Source organism: Siniperca chuatsi, linkage group LG19 (assembly GCF_020085105.1).
Source record: "Siniperca chuatsi isolate FFG_IHB_CAS linkage group LG19, ASM2008510v1, whole genome shotgun sequence".
NCBI classification, from domain to species: Eukaryota; Metazoa; Chordata; class Actinopteri; order Centrarchiformes; family Sinipercidae; genus Siniperca; species Siniperca chuatsi.
The window spans coordinates 10,751,589-10,768,995 of record NC_058060.1 but is presented as its reverse complement, the minus strand read 5'-3'; the positions used below and the strand labels follow the sequence as shown (position 1 = coordinate 10,768,995).

At 40.8% G+C, this 17,407-nt stretch overlaps 1 protein-coding gene across 5 annotated transcripts in view; it reads right to left on the bottom strand.

Annotated features, from left to right (window-relative positions):
* Nucleotides 1-17,407, bottom strand: part of zgc:101569 (uncharacterized protein LOC449822 homolog) — a 49,639-nt gene that overhangs the window by 29,004 nt on the left and 3,228 nt on the right. For 2 of the 5 annotated variants that reach the window (XM_044177210.1, XM_044177209.1), the window contains exons 3-7: nt 15,078-15,175; nt 14,234-14,378; nt 5,172-5,321; nt 3,447-3,562; nt 2,765-2,912 (exon numbers count right to left, since the gene is read on the bottom strand). In XM_044177210.1, the coding sequence (XP_044033145.1) occupies nt 2,805-2,912; nt 3,447-3,562; nt 5,172-5,321; nt 14,234-14,378; nt 15,078-15,175 (617 nt within the window). In that variant the 3' untranslated portion in view covers nt 2,765-2,804. Of the gene's footprint in view, nt 1-2,700; nt 2,913-3,446; nt 3,563-5,171; nt 5,322-10,656; nt 10,925-14,233; nt 14,379-15,077; nt 15,210-17,407 lie in introns of those variants that run through there. The other 3 variants (XM_044177208.1, XM_044177212.1, XM_044177211.1) reach the window with 3 other exon arrangements.

Genomic DNA, 17,407 nt, shown 5'->3' with positions numbered 1-17,407 from the left:
GTGTGCGTGAGTGTGACCTAGTAACCATAGCAATATACTGTAATTATTGCAGAAGATTCAGCACTTCTTGTCAGATCTGTGCCAGGTGTAAGCATTCCTATGGTTTTGGAGCACACTTCCCCTTCATTTTGCGTGTTGGAGAGACGTGTGTGTGTCGTACTTGAGCACACAACACACATACAAGATTCTCTCTGTGTGCAAGTTTGTTTGAACTCTTTCGTGACCTTTTTAATGCTCTTACATAAAAATGTCTCGCAGGAAGACTGAAGATGAACAAAAAACTAAGATGTATGGTTGTGTGTGTGTGTGTGTGTGCGCATGTGTGAGTAAAAGAGATAGATACAGACAGACAAAGACCTCATTAGGTCTAGGAGGTGTCCTGTCTAGACAGTGTGATGACAGGACACAGAACCTCTGTTTAATGTTTCCTCCTCCTCCCTCTGCTTCCAATTCACCCAGCATACACACAGATCACCTGCTCTGCCTCCGAGGATGCACGCACACGCACACGCACACGCACACACACACACACACACACACACACGCGCGCTTAATATTAAGCAAAATGTTACGGACATATAGAAGTATTTAAGTGATTTTTTTAATCTTTGTCAGCCTACAGTGTGCAGCGTTGTGATAGCACTGGAAAGCACCAAGGAAGAAGAGGCTGACTGTTTCTGTGCTGGCTTGTGTTTGTTTAATATGACACATGCCCAAGGTTAATGGCCCATGAAGTGTTTAAAACATGGATTCCACGCAGTTTGTTACCATGAGCAATAAAAAATCACCCATTTCCTTTCATAGTTTTATCCACAAAAGGACTATTTCCCTGTCTGTTCAGTGCCAGAGCCAAAAAAGCATCTTGAGGAAACTCACCATTCGCTGGGTAATTGCCAGTGAAAGAAGTCCATTTTATTTTTTGTTGCCCAAACTCAGCTTAACCACTGAATCTGTATTATAAATCAGGAAAAACTCTCATTTAAGTAAATGGGAATTTTGAGTCCAAGAAAAACTGAAAAGGCTGATAAATGACATCCTTTTGAGCACCGGTTCTCTGTCAGCCCAGTATGGTGTCTTCAGCCCTGGTTCTGTTATTTTAGAGTTTGATCAGTCTGTTTCCTCTCTAATACACACACATGGGCACACAGGTACACACATAATTTTATCTCAAACAAGTTTCAAGTCTTTGCACATTATTTTTATTCTGTACTGACATTTTAAAATTAGAAAATCTCATCTGGTATGGTAATAATAACAACAACAATAAACTGACAGCTCAGGTAAGATCAGGATATGCTTTCTGATAAAAATGTGTTTTGAGAAGAGATTTAAAAGAAGACACTGACTCAGACAACCTAATTTCTTCTGGCAAGTTGTTCCAGAGCCTTAGGACCCTGATGGCAAAAGTTCTGTCCCCCTTAGTTTTCATCCTGGACTCAGGAACAGACAGAAGACCCCTGCCCAAAGATCTCAAACTAAGTGAAGGTTCATAAGGGATTAAAAGGTCTAAAATATAATCTGGAGCCAGGCCATGAAGAGCCTTAAAAGTAATCAATAAGATCTTAAAATCAATCCTAAAACAAACAGGGAGCCAGTGTAAAGAGGCTAAAACAGGTGTGATGTGATCGTACCTCTTGGTCCTGGTTAAAAGCCGAGCAGCTGAGTTCTGTACAGTCTGCAGTCATTTCAAAGTTTTTTGATTAAGACAAGTGAACAGACTGTTACAATAGTGCTGTGGTGCTGACAAATGCCAGATTGGAACTTTTCACTATTATTTTCCACAGCAGTAAGAAGCTTTGAGAACCTTGGAAATAAAAGGCAGTTTGGAGATCAGACGATAATTATCCAGGAGGGTGGGATCAAGCCCAGGTTTTTTTTAAGACTGGTTGGACACAAGCAGTTTTAAAGTAACCTGGGACGCGGCCAGTAGGCAACGGGCTGTTAAAAATAGATAACGAATGGGGCGCAATACAGTCTATAACTTCCAATAAAAACCTAGTTGGGATTTTGTCCAGGGGGCTGGAGGATACACTCATAAGAGACATGATGTCTGCGAGTTCAGGCAGAATAATAGAAGAAAAATTGCTCAAAGAATCCCTGAGCGGGTGATCCACATCTAAAAAGGCAGGGTTGGGGGCGATACCAGATCTTATTAACGCCACCTTACCAGCAAAGTGCAAAAGAAACTTTTCACAATCAGTATCACACTCAGCAGGGGCACAAGGAGAGGCAGGGTTAACTAACTGGTATGGTGTACTACTGTAACTACTGTAATGGTATTCTCAGACACAGACTAAAGACTAGTTCTAAAGTGTGGCCACGGGAACGGGTTTGGCCAGACAAACTCATTCCCTACAATAATAATATTTAAACATAAAAATACAACAGGGTGAATGAAGTGAACTTTCTCACCCTTTTAGTACAACTCGATTGCAGAATGAAGGCTTTGCAGTTGCATTACTTAAAAAAAAAAAAAAAAAGTCAACTTCTTGTATTTGACACATCTACCAGTTACCACTATCTGCTTCTGAAATTTAGGAAGTGATGCTTAGCTACCAAGCTAATATTGTTGGCTAGGTAATGAGATGGCATTATCTTAATACAAAATCTACCAGACGCATCAAACATTGTCTAAAACAGTGCACAAATTGACCAGGTTTGGTCAGTATGGTTAAAAGGGCTGAGTTCTACTGTACGTTGTTTTCATCTGTGGTCTGAAAGCAGTGAACCTCCAACATGGATGCAGAAAAATGTGTTAGATCACCTGAAAAATCACAATTCACAAGGCCTCTGCAAACTACACGCTAGGAGAATTCTCCTCCTCTTCCTGCTCCAGTAGTGAACCTGGTTGCCCCGGTGACAGCTTCTGACTGGATGACAGGAATTCCATGGTTGATCTCATACTGCATGGCCTGGACAGAGGAAGACAGATTAAACCAATTAAAAATTACTTTTTTTGAATGAACTCAACCTGGTGGCAATTTGAGAAGGCAAATGGCATGATCTGTTTGATGAAATATGAGAGAAAGGAAGACATATTAACTTTGAAAACCTGTGAAAGAACCTAAAAGTTGCGCACAAAATCACACAATGCGCACAATGGTGATTAATTCCATTCACTTCATTTAATTTACAAGTGAATGACATTACCCGCAACTTTTTGGTTCTTTCACAGTCAGTTAGATCTAACACCCCTGTCTAAGACATTCCGGTGCAATAACGTTTTAGTAATTGTATGTGACAGTATACCTACCATAAATGACAAATGATCTCTCATGAAGAAAATGCTTTATAGACATTAAATCACCAAAACAACTGCATTATGGCAAGGATTTATGTCAGCACAGCAGTGAAAGAATTAATGTGTATTTTCATATTCTATTGTCATATGAAGCTGACATGCTGGTATAAGGTATGATAGTGTGAAACTCCTACAGCAGCTGTACCTGTGTGAAGGAGGGAGCGTCGTAGCAGCTGTACATGGCTGAGGAGCGGTCGGCCCGCAGACACTGCTGAGGGAAGGAGCTGATCTGCTCTGCTAACTGCAGGGCTTCCTGTAAAGCTGTGGTGGCAACACGAAGTCAGTCCAACACAGTGACACAGGTGAACATTATGCATACACTAGGAAATGCGGCCATTTATAAACATAGAAAATGCATACAGGATAATGTGTTAATAACCCTTTCTCTTATTACAAAAAACAAAATCACCAGCCCTTCCACGCTGCATTTCCCTGCTGCTGTATCTCTGTGAGCTTTACCCATGCCATTCTGCCTGCTCACCCACATGAAACCACTGGACCACATCCAGATCAGTCCTATGGAAAATACTACGCCTCATGACGCCACGCTTTGATGCCCTGTGTGTATATATGTGTCGGTGAGCTGCTACTTCTTCGTTTCCCTCTGATGTTAAACCCGCGCTAAGTGATCATCCCTCAGAGAGGCCAATTAGGCCGAGGCTTGACTGTGGGAAGAGGAACTTCCTAAAAGAATTAAGCTAATCTTCTTCTAGCGTCTAAGGAGAGAGGGGAGGGAATCGGAGATTCGCACACGGAAAGGCTTTTTTGGGATTTAAGGATACGGGAGTGTTCATGCATTAATATAATACAGGAAATGCCATGTTGAAATGCGTGCATAGCTTAATCCTCAGACTGCTGCTTGAATGAGTGAGGAGAGGACGGTGCTAATGTTGAGTTATGGCTTCAGCGCGATGTTGGAGCCAAATAAAGAAAACAGATTTACTGGAACAAATTTAGATTATATATGATTTTGTCTGATCTTACCTACAAGACAGTTTCTTAAAAACTATGTTTCCTGAATGAAAATGGGTCACAGGCCTGTTTCTCTGTGGTGTCTACATGACTGCTCTTCACAGTGAATAACGATTTCTACTTCCCCCCCACAGACAGAGGACTTCCAGCCTCCCCCATATCTGGTCATCACATCTCTACCATTTGCCATCAAATGTCCTAAAATACTAACTACAATACACTGTAAACACACCATTAACATCCTTGTATGCTGCACTGGACTGTTTCCTGAATTTCCTTTGTCTTCACCTCCCACTTGTCAACATGTTTTGTGTTGTGAGTAGAAAAATCTGGCTATATTTGACTACTACAGGATGAATCCACAAAAGCACTGCAATGGCAGTTATGTTTTAGACTGATGACCATGTAATTTTTAAAGGATGTAACTTGTGTTTTTACACTGGCCCCTCTGATCATGAAACTCGTCCATTTATGTGAAAACATTAAAATAGCCCTCTCTTTTAACGTAGAAAAGGTTTCAGTCGTAGTCATCTGGACACTGTTTTCAGAATCAAGATGTTTGGCTCCCATCCGGAAGTCATTCTCAATTGGAATGACTTCCGGATGGGAGCCAAAACGCTTGATTCTGAAAACAGTGTCCAGATGACTACGACTGAAACCTTTTCTACGTTAGAACACTCCTGGACGAATGAGGGACTACACCGTCTTAGCCCTCTCTTTTCCAATTCAAAGATAAAGTAAGCAAACCTAAGAATCTGACCAAACAACGCAAACTGTCAATACTCAAGACTTTCGTTACGCGACGCTATGGACACATTTTGGTCAGTATTTGTGATGTATTGAGGTACCCAGCCCTATCCATGACACACAAACACAGAATCTACACTAACTCCAATACCTTGGCCATCAGGAACAACTCTGTTAGCCAGTCCATAGGCAAGAGCCTCCTGCGCTCCGATTGGCCGTCCAGTCAGAATCAGGTCGAGGGCTCGTGACAGACCAATGAGACGAGGGAGCCGCACTGTGCCTCCATCAATCAGGGGAACTCCTGAAAGAAGATGAGATGTCCAGTATAAAATATGTCTGTGCCAACTTATGACTGTGATACAACGTGTACCAAAGGGACTCAGATGTGTAGAGTATCCAAAATATTCCATGCTACATCTCAGACCAATGCATTATATATATTTATCCTAAAAGTCCTTTTACACTGGGCCTCAAACGATTAGTTGATTTATCTATTATTCAATTAGTCAGTCAATATTAGTCTTTTATCAAGAAAAAATGCCAAATATTCTCTTGTTTGAACTTCTTGGATGTGAGCGCTGGCTGCTTTTTTCTTTGGGTTTTAGTTTGGGACAAAACAAGCAAATGACTGACTCTATTGGACTCTAGGAAATTTTGATTTTGTAACGTCTTGTCTAACAGATAAATTGAACAAAATGTATCAGATTGATTAATAATGAAAATAATTGTTAGTTGCAGCCCTCTCTTACACATTGAAAGGTAGTCTGTATTACAGAGTGACTGAAAATATCCTCACCTTCCTGCTGCACTGTTGCTCTATCACATTTGGAAATTCCTGTGCCAGTGAAAAATATATCCAGAATAGGGGGGTGGGGGTCTATTGCCTATATGTCTATTGTCTATAATTACCTTTAAACAAAAATTGGGATTACTTAACTGTAAAAGATGAAAGGAAATGTAGGCCACTGTGCCAGTGCAATGGGTTCAGGTCACTTAAGCTGTGTGAAAACAGCCAAAGAAATACTTAAAAATACATAATATACCGCTGGCATTAATCTGGGTTACAGCTGTCAGGGGAACAAAGTTTTGAAACAATTTTACTCCTTAACTGTTACTCTGTTTTCTTTCCGTCAGTATGTGAAAACTCAAACTCCTCCTTACTCTCATTCTCACTGGACACATTTAGATTATTACTGAGTCTACCAGAGAGAAAGAGGGATAGGAGGGAAGGGAGGTAGAGAGAAACAAGAGGAGAGAGAGTACACTGCAAGGTATAGTAAGCTTCTGGCATCTGTCCTAATTTCTAAAGAGCACCAGCTGGAACTGGCATACTTTCTACCGTTCACCGCTCCCAAGTTCCACGCCACAATCCCGACTCCCTAAATCACTGATTCTATTTGACCGCCCCTTATTGAGAGCACATGTGTCGGACATGTTTTCATAACCCCAAATCATCATGCTAGCTTTCTGGGTTTTTTTCTCCCCCCGCTCTCATTCTGTAGAGAGAAATACTGTGATTCTATTCATACTCCGCAAGCTACTCTCTTTCTCCATGTCGTTCAAATAAATTCAATTGGAATACATGGAATACCAATGTTAATACCAATGTTAATACACGTGCGACCAATCCAGGGGCCTGGTTTGGGTTCAGACAGTCAGCACATATGGCGCTCTGACAGACAGAAGACTGTGATTAGGTGGGGGAGGAGGTGTTACGCTGTCTGCAAATACTAGATTTCACTCAATTTTTCAGTCAGGCCCCATTACAGGAATGTAGTCTACTAAAATGTAAATTACAGAGTGCAGGGCTGAGCACCATGAGCCAATGAAATGCAACATAAATGATGCCAGAATTCCCTTTGCTTCAATTATAAGAATAGCACAGATCCTTGCAGCACAGGTGTGTTTCTGAGGTTCAAGGTCTTTTCAATATTGACTGAGACAACAACTGAGTGTGTTTCAGCCAGGGTTTTGTTCCATGGAGCTTTGTCTTGCACCACATCTACACACACTTGCATGCACAAGGGCATTCCTATACAAGTATGTCTGTACAGCATGCGCTCACTCACACACAATCTTGTAGTCCAGTGGTTCCCAACTTTTATTGTCTGGTGTACACCCACAGCCCTATCAGATGAACTCAAGCACCCATCAACACCACCCATTATGTTCCAAATGTGTTCATTTAAATACATTTTAAACTCATATTTAACACTATTTATAATATAAATACATACAATTGAAGTGCCAGTGTTTAGGTCAGTTTGGTCAAGTTTGCATTCATTCTACTACCACTTAGAGTGGGAGAGGCTGGACCTTTCAACAATTTATCCATTACTTTTAGCTATTTCAACCATTTTTGCAATACTTTAACTATTTTAACTGTGTATCCATTACTTTGTTTTTTCACCATTTATTAATTGCTTTTAGCATTTTCACACATTTATCAAATACTTTTACCTATTACAACCATTTATTCATTACCTTTAGCTAATCATTTCAATCTTTTATCATTACTTTTAGCTATCTATTTCTAGCATTGATCCATAACTTTTAGCTATTTCAACAGTTTAGACTTCTCTGCTCGCTTGCTAATCACAACACTTAACGTTCAGGTGTTACAGCTGACTCAATATTTGATCATAATTTTTTAATCAAATCATAATTTTTTCCCCCCAAGTTTGTTGAGCTACTCTACTATCTTTCCACTGGCAACTGCAGAAGTACACCCTATGGTGTACATGGACCCCTAGTTAGGAATCATTGCTCTAGTCCTCAGTGACAGAAGGTTGATCAATGCAAAGCAACAAGAGCTTCTCTATGTTGTGTCCAGCACTATCACCCTTGATTACACCAAAAGACAGAAAGAGGAAGAAAAAGGAATGACAGAGAGACAGAAGGCTGGCTAGAAAACAGTGAGAGGCACGCAGAGGCGGAATTAGGCAGAGGAAGACAGAGCCTGACACTAAGAAGGATAGATAAAGAGCCAGGTTGACCTCCAGTCTGTCTGTCTTTGGTGCTGCTGTTGGCACCATCGCTATCAGCAACCGGAAGGATCTCCCTTCTTATCCACTGCTCTCGTCTCCAGCACCTCCAACCCTCACCCTCCTCTCTCTGTCTGATAGTCCCGTCTCTGATGTGTCCTGTTTGCGGGAATTTACACAGACCTGCGCTTTGTCCCACATGAATGGGAGCAGAGATGTTGGGAGCACCTCCTTAAAGTAGTTTTAACTCAAAAGGTATGTTTGGCTTGAAAGAAGGTTGGTTGATGGCTGAGGCGGAGAGCGTTGGCCTCTGATCCCCTATTCCAAGTTTCATAGAGGAAAATGTTTGATCCTGACACAAGATAATCAGTCAGCATCTGCAAAACAAAAGTGTGGATTTGTCATCATTGGTCTTCAATAATGAGCTAAACATTTGGAAAAGAGCCCTCAGCCTTTTTGTTCAAAGCAGATAAGCCCATTGTCAAGACAGCAGCTTGTTATTAACAAGGTTGAACATGAGTCAGCAAAGCCTGTTGTTTAATAACTAGATATAAGAGGTGGTTCTCTTCCTGCATCATAGGGCCATCACCGCTTATCTGACTGACGTGTAGGAGAAGTCTGGAGGAAAGAAGAAACCTTGTATTTTATCTACTTGCTACAGCATTTGATGTGCTGGCCTGTGATAGCAGCACAGCTCAGCTCTTCCTGAATCCTATTTGAGTCATCACAAATGGCTGCATTTAGAAATTAGGCTTCTTAGGTAATTTTGTTTTTTAGGATCCTCAATCAGCATTCATTTGCAAAAAAGACCATTTAAAATAAAATAAATTATTATTATTATTGTTATAATAATAATAATTATTATTATAATAGCACCTTTTTAAAAAAAACGCATTTCAAAAGTATTTCATTGCAAGGTGCTTAATTTTCCCTTTAACTGCTGTAACTTGTACTGATGTTTCAGAATGTTGACTAATGATGCAGATGCACTGATGGGCTAAAAGGACAGTTAACTACATTGCAAACTGACTTTTTAAAAACCTAAACTATGGCTTTTTTCTTTCTTTTTTTACAAAGCAAAAGGCATAACATAATGTTAGCAGTGGTTCCTTTAACTGCGCTAAAATGGTAACAAAAACATAAAGATGAACATAAAAAAAGAGGTTAATCTATGTGTTTAGTATTTAAGTAACCATCTTTCTTTTAAAACTGCAAGCATCTATTCAGTACATAAAATCAAACCAGGCAGCAGTTATTTAAGAAAGAAAAACAGAGATGGGTTCAAGCCTCCTTGTCAGCTAATATTCACCGTGCAGAAATGTCAGAGGAATCCCTACCAGCTGAAAGACTGCTGCTCTGTAGCTGACCTCTGAACTATTTGTGCACTAGTGCAACCAAAACAGAAAATCATTTTTGTACCTGATATTGGTACCAAGTCCGACGGGAGGAGACCACACTCCGCGGGACATTGCATCCGCCCTCTACAGCTGCTAATAACCTGAGAACAGAGTGTGAAACACGACACACTAAGGTGTTCTTGTTAGCTGCTGGTGCTGCTGGCATCCTCACCACATCAAAGTAAAACCCACTACAATGGCCTCCCATGAGGGTAATGCGAGTAAGTTTGATGTGGATTAACGATTTCCGGACAACTCCAGACTAAATGGACAGAGGGAAAAGAGCAGGCCTTCAATCAGAGGCTCACTTTGAAATACTCACTGGGAATCAAGGAAAATAGCTCCCACTGGGCTGGGTCAAAGATGAGTGCCACACAGTTAACTTGATTTCATGTATTTAGCCCACTGAGTTAATACCAGGGCTGTGTATTCTTTAGTGTGCAGAGCACCATTATGTGAGACCACCAAGGCTACAAACAGGGCCTTACACCATGAAAATGGCAGAGGATGTGTAGCACCTCATGAGAAAGAACAAAAACCACATGAAAGTTTAAACATGATCAGATCCTATCAGGAACCCAATCTGCCCCAAAGGCACTAAATTTGAGGTACAAATTATTCAAATTTTGGGTAAAGACATGATTTGTCTTTAGATTAATATGAAGCTATTTGTAACTGTCCAAAATGATGCCCATATTTTGCCATCAATTTATCCACTTAAAATGTCCGCACACAACTGATTTGTCCATTCACTCTTTATGGAAAAGAAACCTGAAGTTTCAAAAAGCAGTGCTGGTTTTTAGGCGAGATGATGTAATCACTGGACTATGTCACTCCGTTTCAAACTCACTGAGCGGGTGTTTGAATTGGCTGATGTTATGTCAGCTTTGGACTGAGGTTTGACTTCAATTCAACATGTGGCTTCTTCTTCTTTGGCACTGCTCATCTGTCCCTCGTCCAGGTATGAGACAGGACTTGAAGAAGAGAGAGGGAGGAGACACTGGCAAGACTGATTGGTGTGTGTGTTTGACGGGTCTCCATTTAGTGGTCTCTATTTCAAACAGGAAAATCAGGAGTACTATCGTAACAATCCTGAGCAACCTCCATGCTTGCCTGATGTAGCCTCACCATTTAAAGAAAAATCCTTGAATGAAGTATTACTGAACTAAGTTTCCTTTTCCGGTGCCAACTTTTGCTTTGTGATGTTCATCTGGGTTAAGGAACCAAAGTAACATCAGGGAATTAGGTAAGCACGGTGGTTTTTCATTCAGGTCTCTCAAAATTCAACGAGCAGCAGACACTAATACCAGACTCCTGTGACGCAACCATCTCCTCCTTCTCATTTCCTCCTTGGCGGGGCAGAGGGGCCCCAGACAGGAAGCCACAGGTTCGGCAGCCAATCACGTGCCAGAAAGCTGTCAGATCCTTATGGTTGCCATTGGCCCACATCAAGAGCGGTGCAGCAAGCCTCTGAGGGTTTTTCGACTCCAAAGCCACCAGGGATTCCCTCCGGCTGCTGCCATCTGTGCCCGACCCCAAAACGGTTACAGAATTCAACCATTAAAAAAGGAAATAATCTGTAAGAAAAATAGGATCTTTAAATAAACTGTGCGCCCCACAGTGCAGAGCTATTTTTGATGTAAATGGGGAGGGAAGTTCGGTTTTCAATTGTTTAATGTTGGGAAAATAAAGCAAGTTTAAATGCATACTGCTGTGACTATTTCCACTGTAAAGTCTGTTTTTTTCTAAACTTAAGGTCTTATGAGAAATGTCTCATTCTGGAATGTAGCCCCATTAAATCTTGCTAATGTTCCCTCACCCACACCAGGATTTAAACTACACTAACTACAGGCTTGAAAATGTGAAGATGCTGGTTGTGAAACATAAAACTACGCAGAGTATGGGTATAAAAATGCTGAAAACCAGCAGTCAAAGTAATAATCACTCTGCTAAATGCACATCTGAATGAAAAACCGCAGTGGTTTCAACTACGCTGGGGGAAACGACTCAAATGTGTTGACAAACAAGCCTTGAAGATATGTGGCAATCAAAAGGCTGAGAATTAATTACTGGGAGGAAATGTGCAATTTAATGTGTCGAAACCACAGTAATGCTTATTTCTGCCTCCCAAACATAGTTTTGAGCTGATGGAAGAGGTTTGGAGTGCAGGCGTTAGATTAATTTCATCCCTAATGGGACATGCAGGGCTCAGACTGAGATTTTTGAATATGTTGAAAGAAGTTTGTCAGTTTGTGCCCAGAGCTGCACTGATAATCCATCATTAAAATGATAACCCTGGTCTTATGCGTCTTCTCCTGTGTCTCCCCTAAGCTGTACCTCCATCTTCAATCCTAGTGTTTTCCTACTACTCATCACATTTCTGGCCAACAGCCAAGATGTTGAACTTGAATGTTAACGGCAGGTAACACACAGAATTAATAGTGGCAAGCGTGATCATTTCTCTAGGTGAGATATGTAATTTTAACACTTAGATGAATGTTTTAACTTTTGGACTCTAATTGTACAAATCAATGACAAGCAGAGGACATATGCAATTAGATGTGAAAAACGATTGGTGGTAATAAATAGAGTTGGGTATTGTTTGAAATGTTTTCATACTAGTGCCAGTACGATACCGGAGTTTCAGTACTATTACCAAAAGAGTCTTTTTTTAAAAATTTTATTCCTTAAAGAAATATAAACATGTTTTATAACATGTAACAAAAGATGCCCAACTTCTCAAATGTTAAATGTTGTCTAAACTCAAGCAGCTGTGCAAGAACTGTGCCTGTATAAAATAGTCTAAAACTGGAAAAAAATATTTTAAATGACAAACTATCTGATCAAAAAACAAGTAAACAAGATTATAAATGGGAAAAGACATTTGATGTCAGTTTTCAGTAGTACTTGTCAATTTTTGATACTCGGTGCTACAGATGTATTTTGGTACTGTAAGTACCTAGTTGGTGATCAACTAATTGAATCGATTAAAATAATTAGCATGCTTTGATGTTTGCTTGAACTGAAAAAGTAACACTGCGGAGAGACTGGAGCGAGGTCTGGCACTGAAGACTTGCCAACAGACAGTCTGGGAGGACAGACAGTTGAACAGACTAAAAGACAAGAACACTGCCAGGATGTTCTCCTGTTAAATTACAGGCCTGAGATGATAAGCCCTGTATGTTTACACTCAATCTAGTACTGCCAGTAAATTATAGTACAACAGATGTATTTATAAACACCATGGTCGTATTTTAAACCCTCTAGCAGCATGGCTAAAGCAATGACAGCGATATGAGAGATGCTGCAACGGTCCAACACGAGCTACTTTTACATAGTGAAGCCAACTATGACTTGCTGGGATCAGGATTAGCTTAAAGTGTTTACAGCAGAAGATCCAAAGTACTACTTGTTCTTTTAAAACTATAGCCGAGTCAGCGGGCAAACCATGCCAGTAAGCTACGAGACGCCGAGAAAGGAAAATGTTGTTTATGAGGAAATTGTGTGACATAAATAATATGTAAGCCCTGTTTGGCCCTGCAGTGGAAACCTGGCAGTCGGTTGCTTCCTCTCCTACTTATCAAGACTGCCCAGCAGACTGTGGCTGTGATGCCAAAAGGTCACAGTCACTGGTGTTATCGCACTATGACTCCGTCCTCGCACACAAACAAGAGGAGGCTGGAGTGATAACAGAGGACAGAGTAACAAAGTTGAAAAATAGAAACAGCGTCGACTTCCTGGTATTAGGTGACAGATGATGTATGCTTGGATGCAAAGAAAAACACAATGATACATTCATGGACAGACAGAAGGAGCAGCAAAAAAGAGAATAAGGGGGGGAGAGAGACAGTCTGCTGAAAATAAGGCCCCTGGCTCTTTTACAGCACCAGCGGTAGCCGCAGAACTATTCCTATTACTTGTGCCAGCGGTGATAGGATTGTATTAGTATTTTTAACAGTAGCAAGATTAAAAGAGAAACAGTATGCCCATTAGTATCTCTAGTATGACAAGTAGAAGAACATCAAAAAGAAATAGTCAAAGTAGCTTGAGCTAGTAGCAGCAGCATGAATATTGACAGAAGATGAGTCAAGTGGAAGCTACAACATCAGCAGTAGCTGAGATAATACTAGTAGTGGTAGTAGTTGAGGTAATACTAGTACAAGTAGAAAGAAGTGTTTCAGGTAGTTGCAGCAGCTACGCAATTGCTAACAGGTATCACTGCTACTGCTATAACTACTAGTAAGAAAGATATACATTAAGTGGCAGCAGTAGTTGTTGTAACTGGTGATGTTATTTGTCATAGTAGTACTGTGTATTAGTTGTTTCAAGTATCAATACAATCAGTGATAGCATTAGAGAAACTTTATGGAGTTATATTTGCTGAAATAAAAGCTAAGACAGTAGTAAAAATACTAAAAAATAGTAGCACCACTAGTAGAAGAAGAAGAGCCTGTAGCAGTAGTGGTAGTAGTAGTAAAGGAGAAAAATGTAATGTATTTATAGTTTCACTGAAGCAAGCTTGTGACCTGAGGGACACTGGTTCAATCTCTACCAAACCTGGGTGGAGAAAGTGAACGAGCTTGAACCTTCATTACCACCACTGAGTTGCCCTTAGGCATGGCCCTAATGGATCTAGTGTAGCTGTTCAGTGGCCAGCAGATCAGACTGTGGCTGTATTGGGCAGCTTCTGGGTTTGAATGTTTGTAAACAAATAAGTAGTAGTACTGTCCTACCACCACTACTAGTAGTAGTAGTAGAAGAACAGTACAGCATAGTACAGTAGTAACTGTAGTAGCAGTAAAGACAGCAGTAGCATGAGGTGTCAGACGTACCAAACCTGCGACAGAACACCCCCATGACGGCGCTCTCCTCCACCACTCTCAGATCTGCCAGCAGAGCCAGTTCCAGCCCTCCAGCCACAGCGAAGCCACTGACTGCTGCTATCAGCGGCTTCGACAGTTCCAAACGGGAGGGACCCTGGAGGAAACAACTGGATTAGTACATCAAAAAACACACACACACAGTTAACAAGGCAGCAACACAGCTCCCTGTAGAATATATCCTCCTTACGGTATATTTGAAGCATGTCTATATGAATGTATATTTTCACCATCCATTTCATGCTCTTTTTTCCATGGTTTATGTACTAAAAATGTTCCAGATTTTTATTTCCTGATTTCTTTCTTAAACTGTCAAACAAAGGAGTAACAAATGATCCAAGTTCTGGCTGTCGCTGAACGAATGAAGCACTGTGTATTCTGTAAGAGATAGAGTGCTATAATTTTCTGCACAGGAGGTCCACTCAGTCCCAAAGACTTAACATGCAATCCAAACGGATTTTTTGCAGGCTGCAGTTTTTATAGCTCACAGTACATCATTTATGTTTTTATCCTTGTTCTTTGTCAAGAAGCGAGGACTTTCTGCAAATGCACAACACACACAAACACACGTACACACATATAGCTGCAGTTATTGAGGCATTTCCCTGATTCATTCCCTAAACCCAAACCCTCACCACTACCTGTCTTCCTAAACCCTTAAAAATATTCACAATCATGACTGACCACATCTTCTGGTTTTATATTTTTGTGGAAACATTTAGCCCTCTATTAAGATCACAAGGAAATATAGATATAACCCTTACTAGCACACGCAAACAACCCAAACAGCGCTCACCATCGGCCCGGGACCCTTGGTGACATCTTGCTCCAATTTGAGGGAGGCTGTGTGATTGGCCAGCTCTTTCAGATCATAACCAGCGCAGAAATTCCCTCCTGGAGGAGACCACAAAATTACAAAGTATGGCAGCTGGAAAGTCAGAGAGGACAGGAAAATGATGAGGATGAAAAAAAACAACAACTTGAGCTGGAGTCCGAGGGCTGCAATTTGGATAGCAGCTTGCTTTGGGCTGGCTGGCACACAAATGCTTCTCTTCCCTAAAGAGCCCACATCCAATACATATTCACAGATCATGCATGTGCTCACACACACATATGCACATACACAATATCCTCATTAATGGAAGACTAACATACTCCAACCACAGCCCATTCCGTTGGATTCATGTGGTAATTACAACATTACCCAAGAGGCCTACAAACACTATGTCACAGGCTCAGGCAGGGACTCATAAAATCCTCCTCTCTCCTTAATGTAACAGTAATGAAAATGATTATAACGAACACATGTGCCAGCAACACCCATCAACTGGGAGCTTTGATTACAGCTGTGGGTCAACGCAGGGCAATTATAGAAAAACAGTGCGTCATGCTGTTTATGGGAGCAGCAATGTGATGGAGCGCCCTAAAGCCCTTTGTCCTTGTAGGAAAAAAAGAGCAGAAGCTATGAAGAGCTGGTCCATTCATTGAGGATCTTTAAGCATTATTTAGAGTCTTAAAAGGAGATTTGTTAGTGAACTGAGAGGCCAAACAGACAGACAGATATTCTATTTACTTATAATTTGAGCAATGAACAGTTAGACATGAACTCTTTCCAAATAAGCGGCGCAGTTAAATCAGAGATGTTGCTATGAGAGAAGAGCAATGATTGGGAGACTCAGCTGAAGCCTTGTGGGTTCAGATTTTTTGGAGCTTTAAAGGGTAATTTTAAGGGTTATTATGATGGAAATTATGAAAATGTCTGTCCTCAAAGGGTCACAAGACAAATCTGAGGTGTGGCAGGATGATTAACAGGGTAGTAAAACAGAAAAAAACGTGATGTGCTAGACAAAATCTCTAGAAGCCTCTAGAAATTTTTCATATAAAACAGAAAGGGGGATCAGTCTTTGGTTGACCTGGTCAAAAATGAAAGACATACAGAACCAGTGATGAAGACTCACATTTAGACATTGCTTCATTTTAAGGGGGTACAAGCCAAAAACATTGGGAACCACTGTTTAAACCAAGCGTGCATTTAAATTTTGGTAAAGTAGTTTGGGGAAAACCCTTTCCTGTTTCAACAGACATTTTGACTTGTCATAGCAGGAAAAGCACAGATGTAAATAATTCAATTAATGATGGCTGAATTCTATTTAGCTGCTTCAGTTTCAGGGTCTTGGTATTGTGCATGCTGGCTCACGGTCACGCTGTCATGGCTTACTGGGACACTCGAATAGAACAGAGAGTGTAAAGGGTTATTAGGAACACCTGTACTTTTCCTACTATGACAAGTCAACATGTCAACTGGAACACTGATTGTTCTCTCTTTTAGCAGAGATGCTGCTGCTGAATTGTTTAAGTAATGTTTCACGGTTTCCTTTATTTGAGTGGATTTCAACAAATTTCAACAAACAAAAGTTTGTCACTTGATGACCATTTCAAAAACACAAATTTTAGGATTGTACAATGTGTTTCTATGGGACTAGTGAGGCTTTACAGACATTAAAAGTGGCTTCATCTCAGTTCAGCTGAACATGTGCTTGTAGTGACACAGCTGGGATGACATGTAGATTGTACTTGTCCACAAACGGCCACAGAAATCTGAATCCCAAAACACTCCAAGTATGTGCCAGCATACTCGAAACCTGCAGAAAGCAATTACTCTTAATTTCACAAGTTAAAAAAAAAACAAAAAAAAAACATGTCGACACTGAAAAATGAGAGCTGAGAGAGTGATCGTGTTGGCGCTAATTTGAACAAAATGGATTCCTCATGTTTTCAGAAACACTACAACCAAACTAGAACCACCCTGCTTGTCATCTTATAACACAGACAGACTGCTAATCACCACTGAAGGTCAGTCTTCTTGTTACAGTGGAGCAGCAATACAGATAACCTGCTGACAGGAATGTGTGGTGGGATGATTAAAAGCACATTACAGACATTGTGGGAATCACCCAAGAACCACTTGCTGAAACGACCTACTGTGCCGCTCACTGCTAACCCATTTAACACGGGCTAATTACTCTCACACACACACACACACACACACACTCAGAGTGGCACTCAACAGCCGTCATCTGGAGAGGCTTCAACCTTTGAAGTACCAAACAAAGTATACACTTGTGT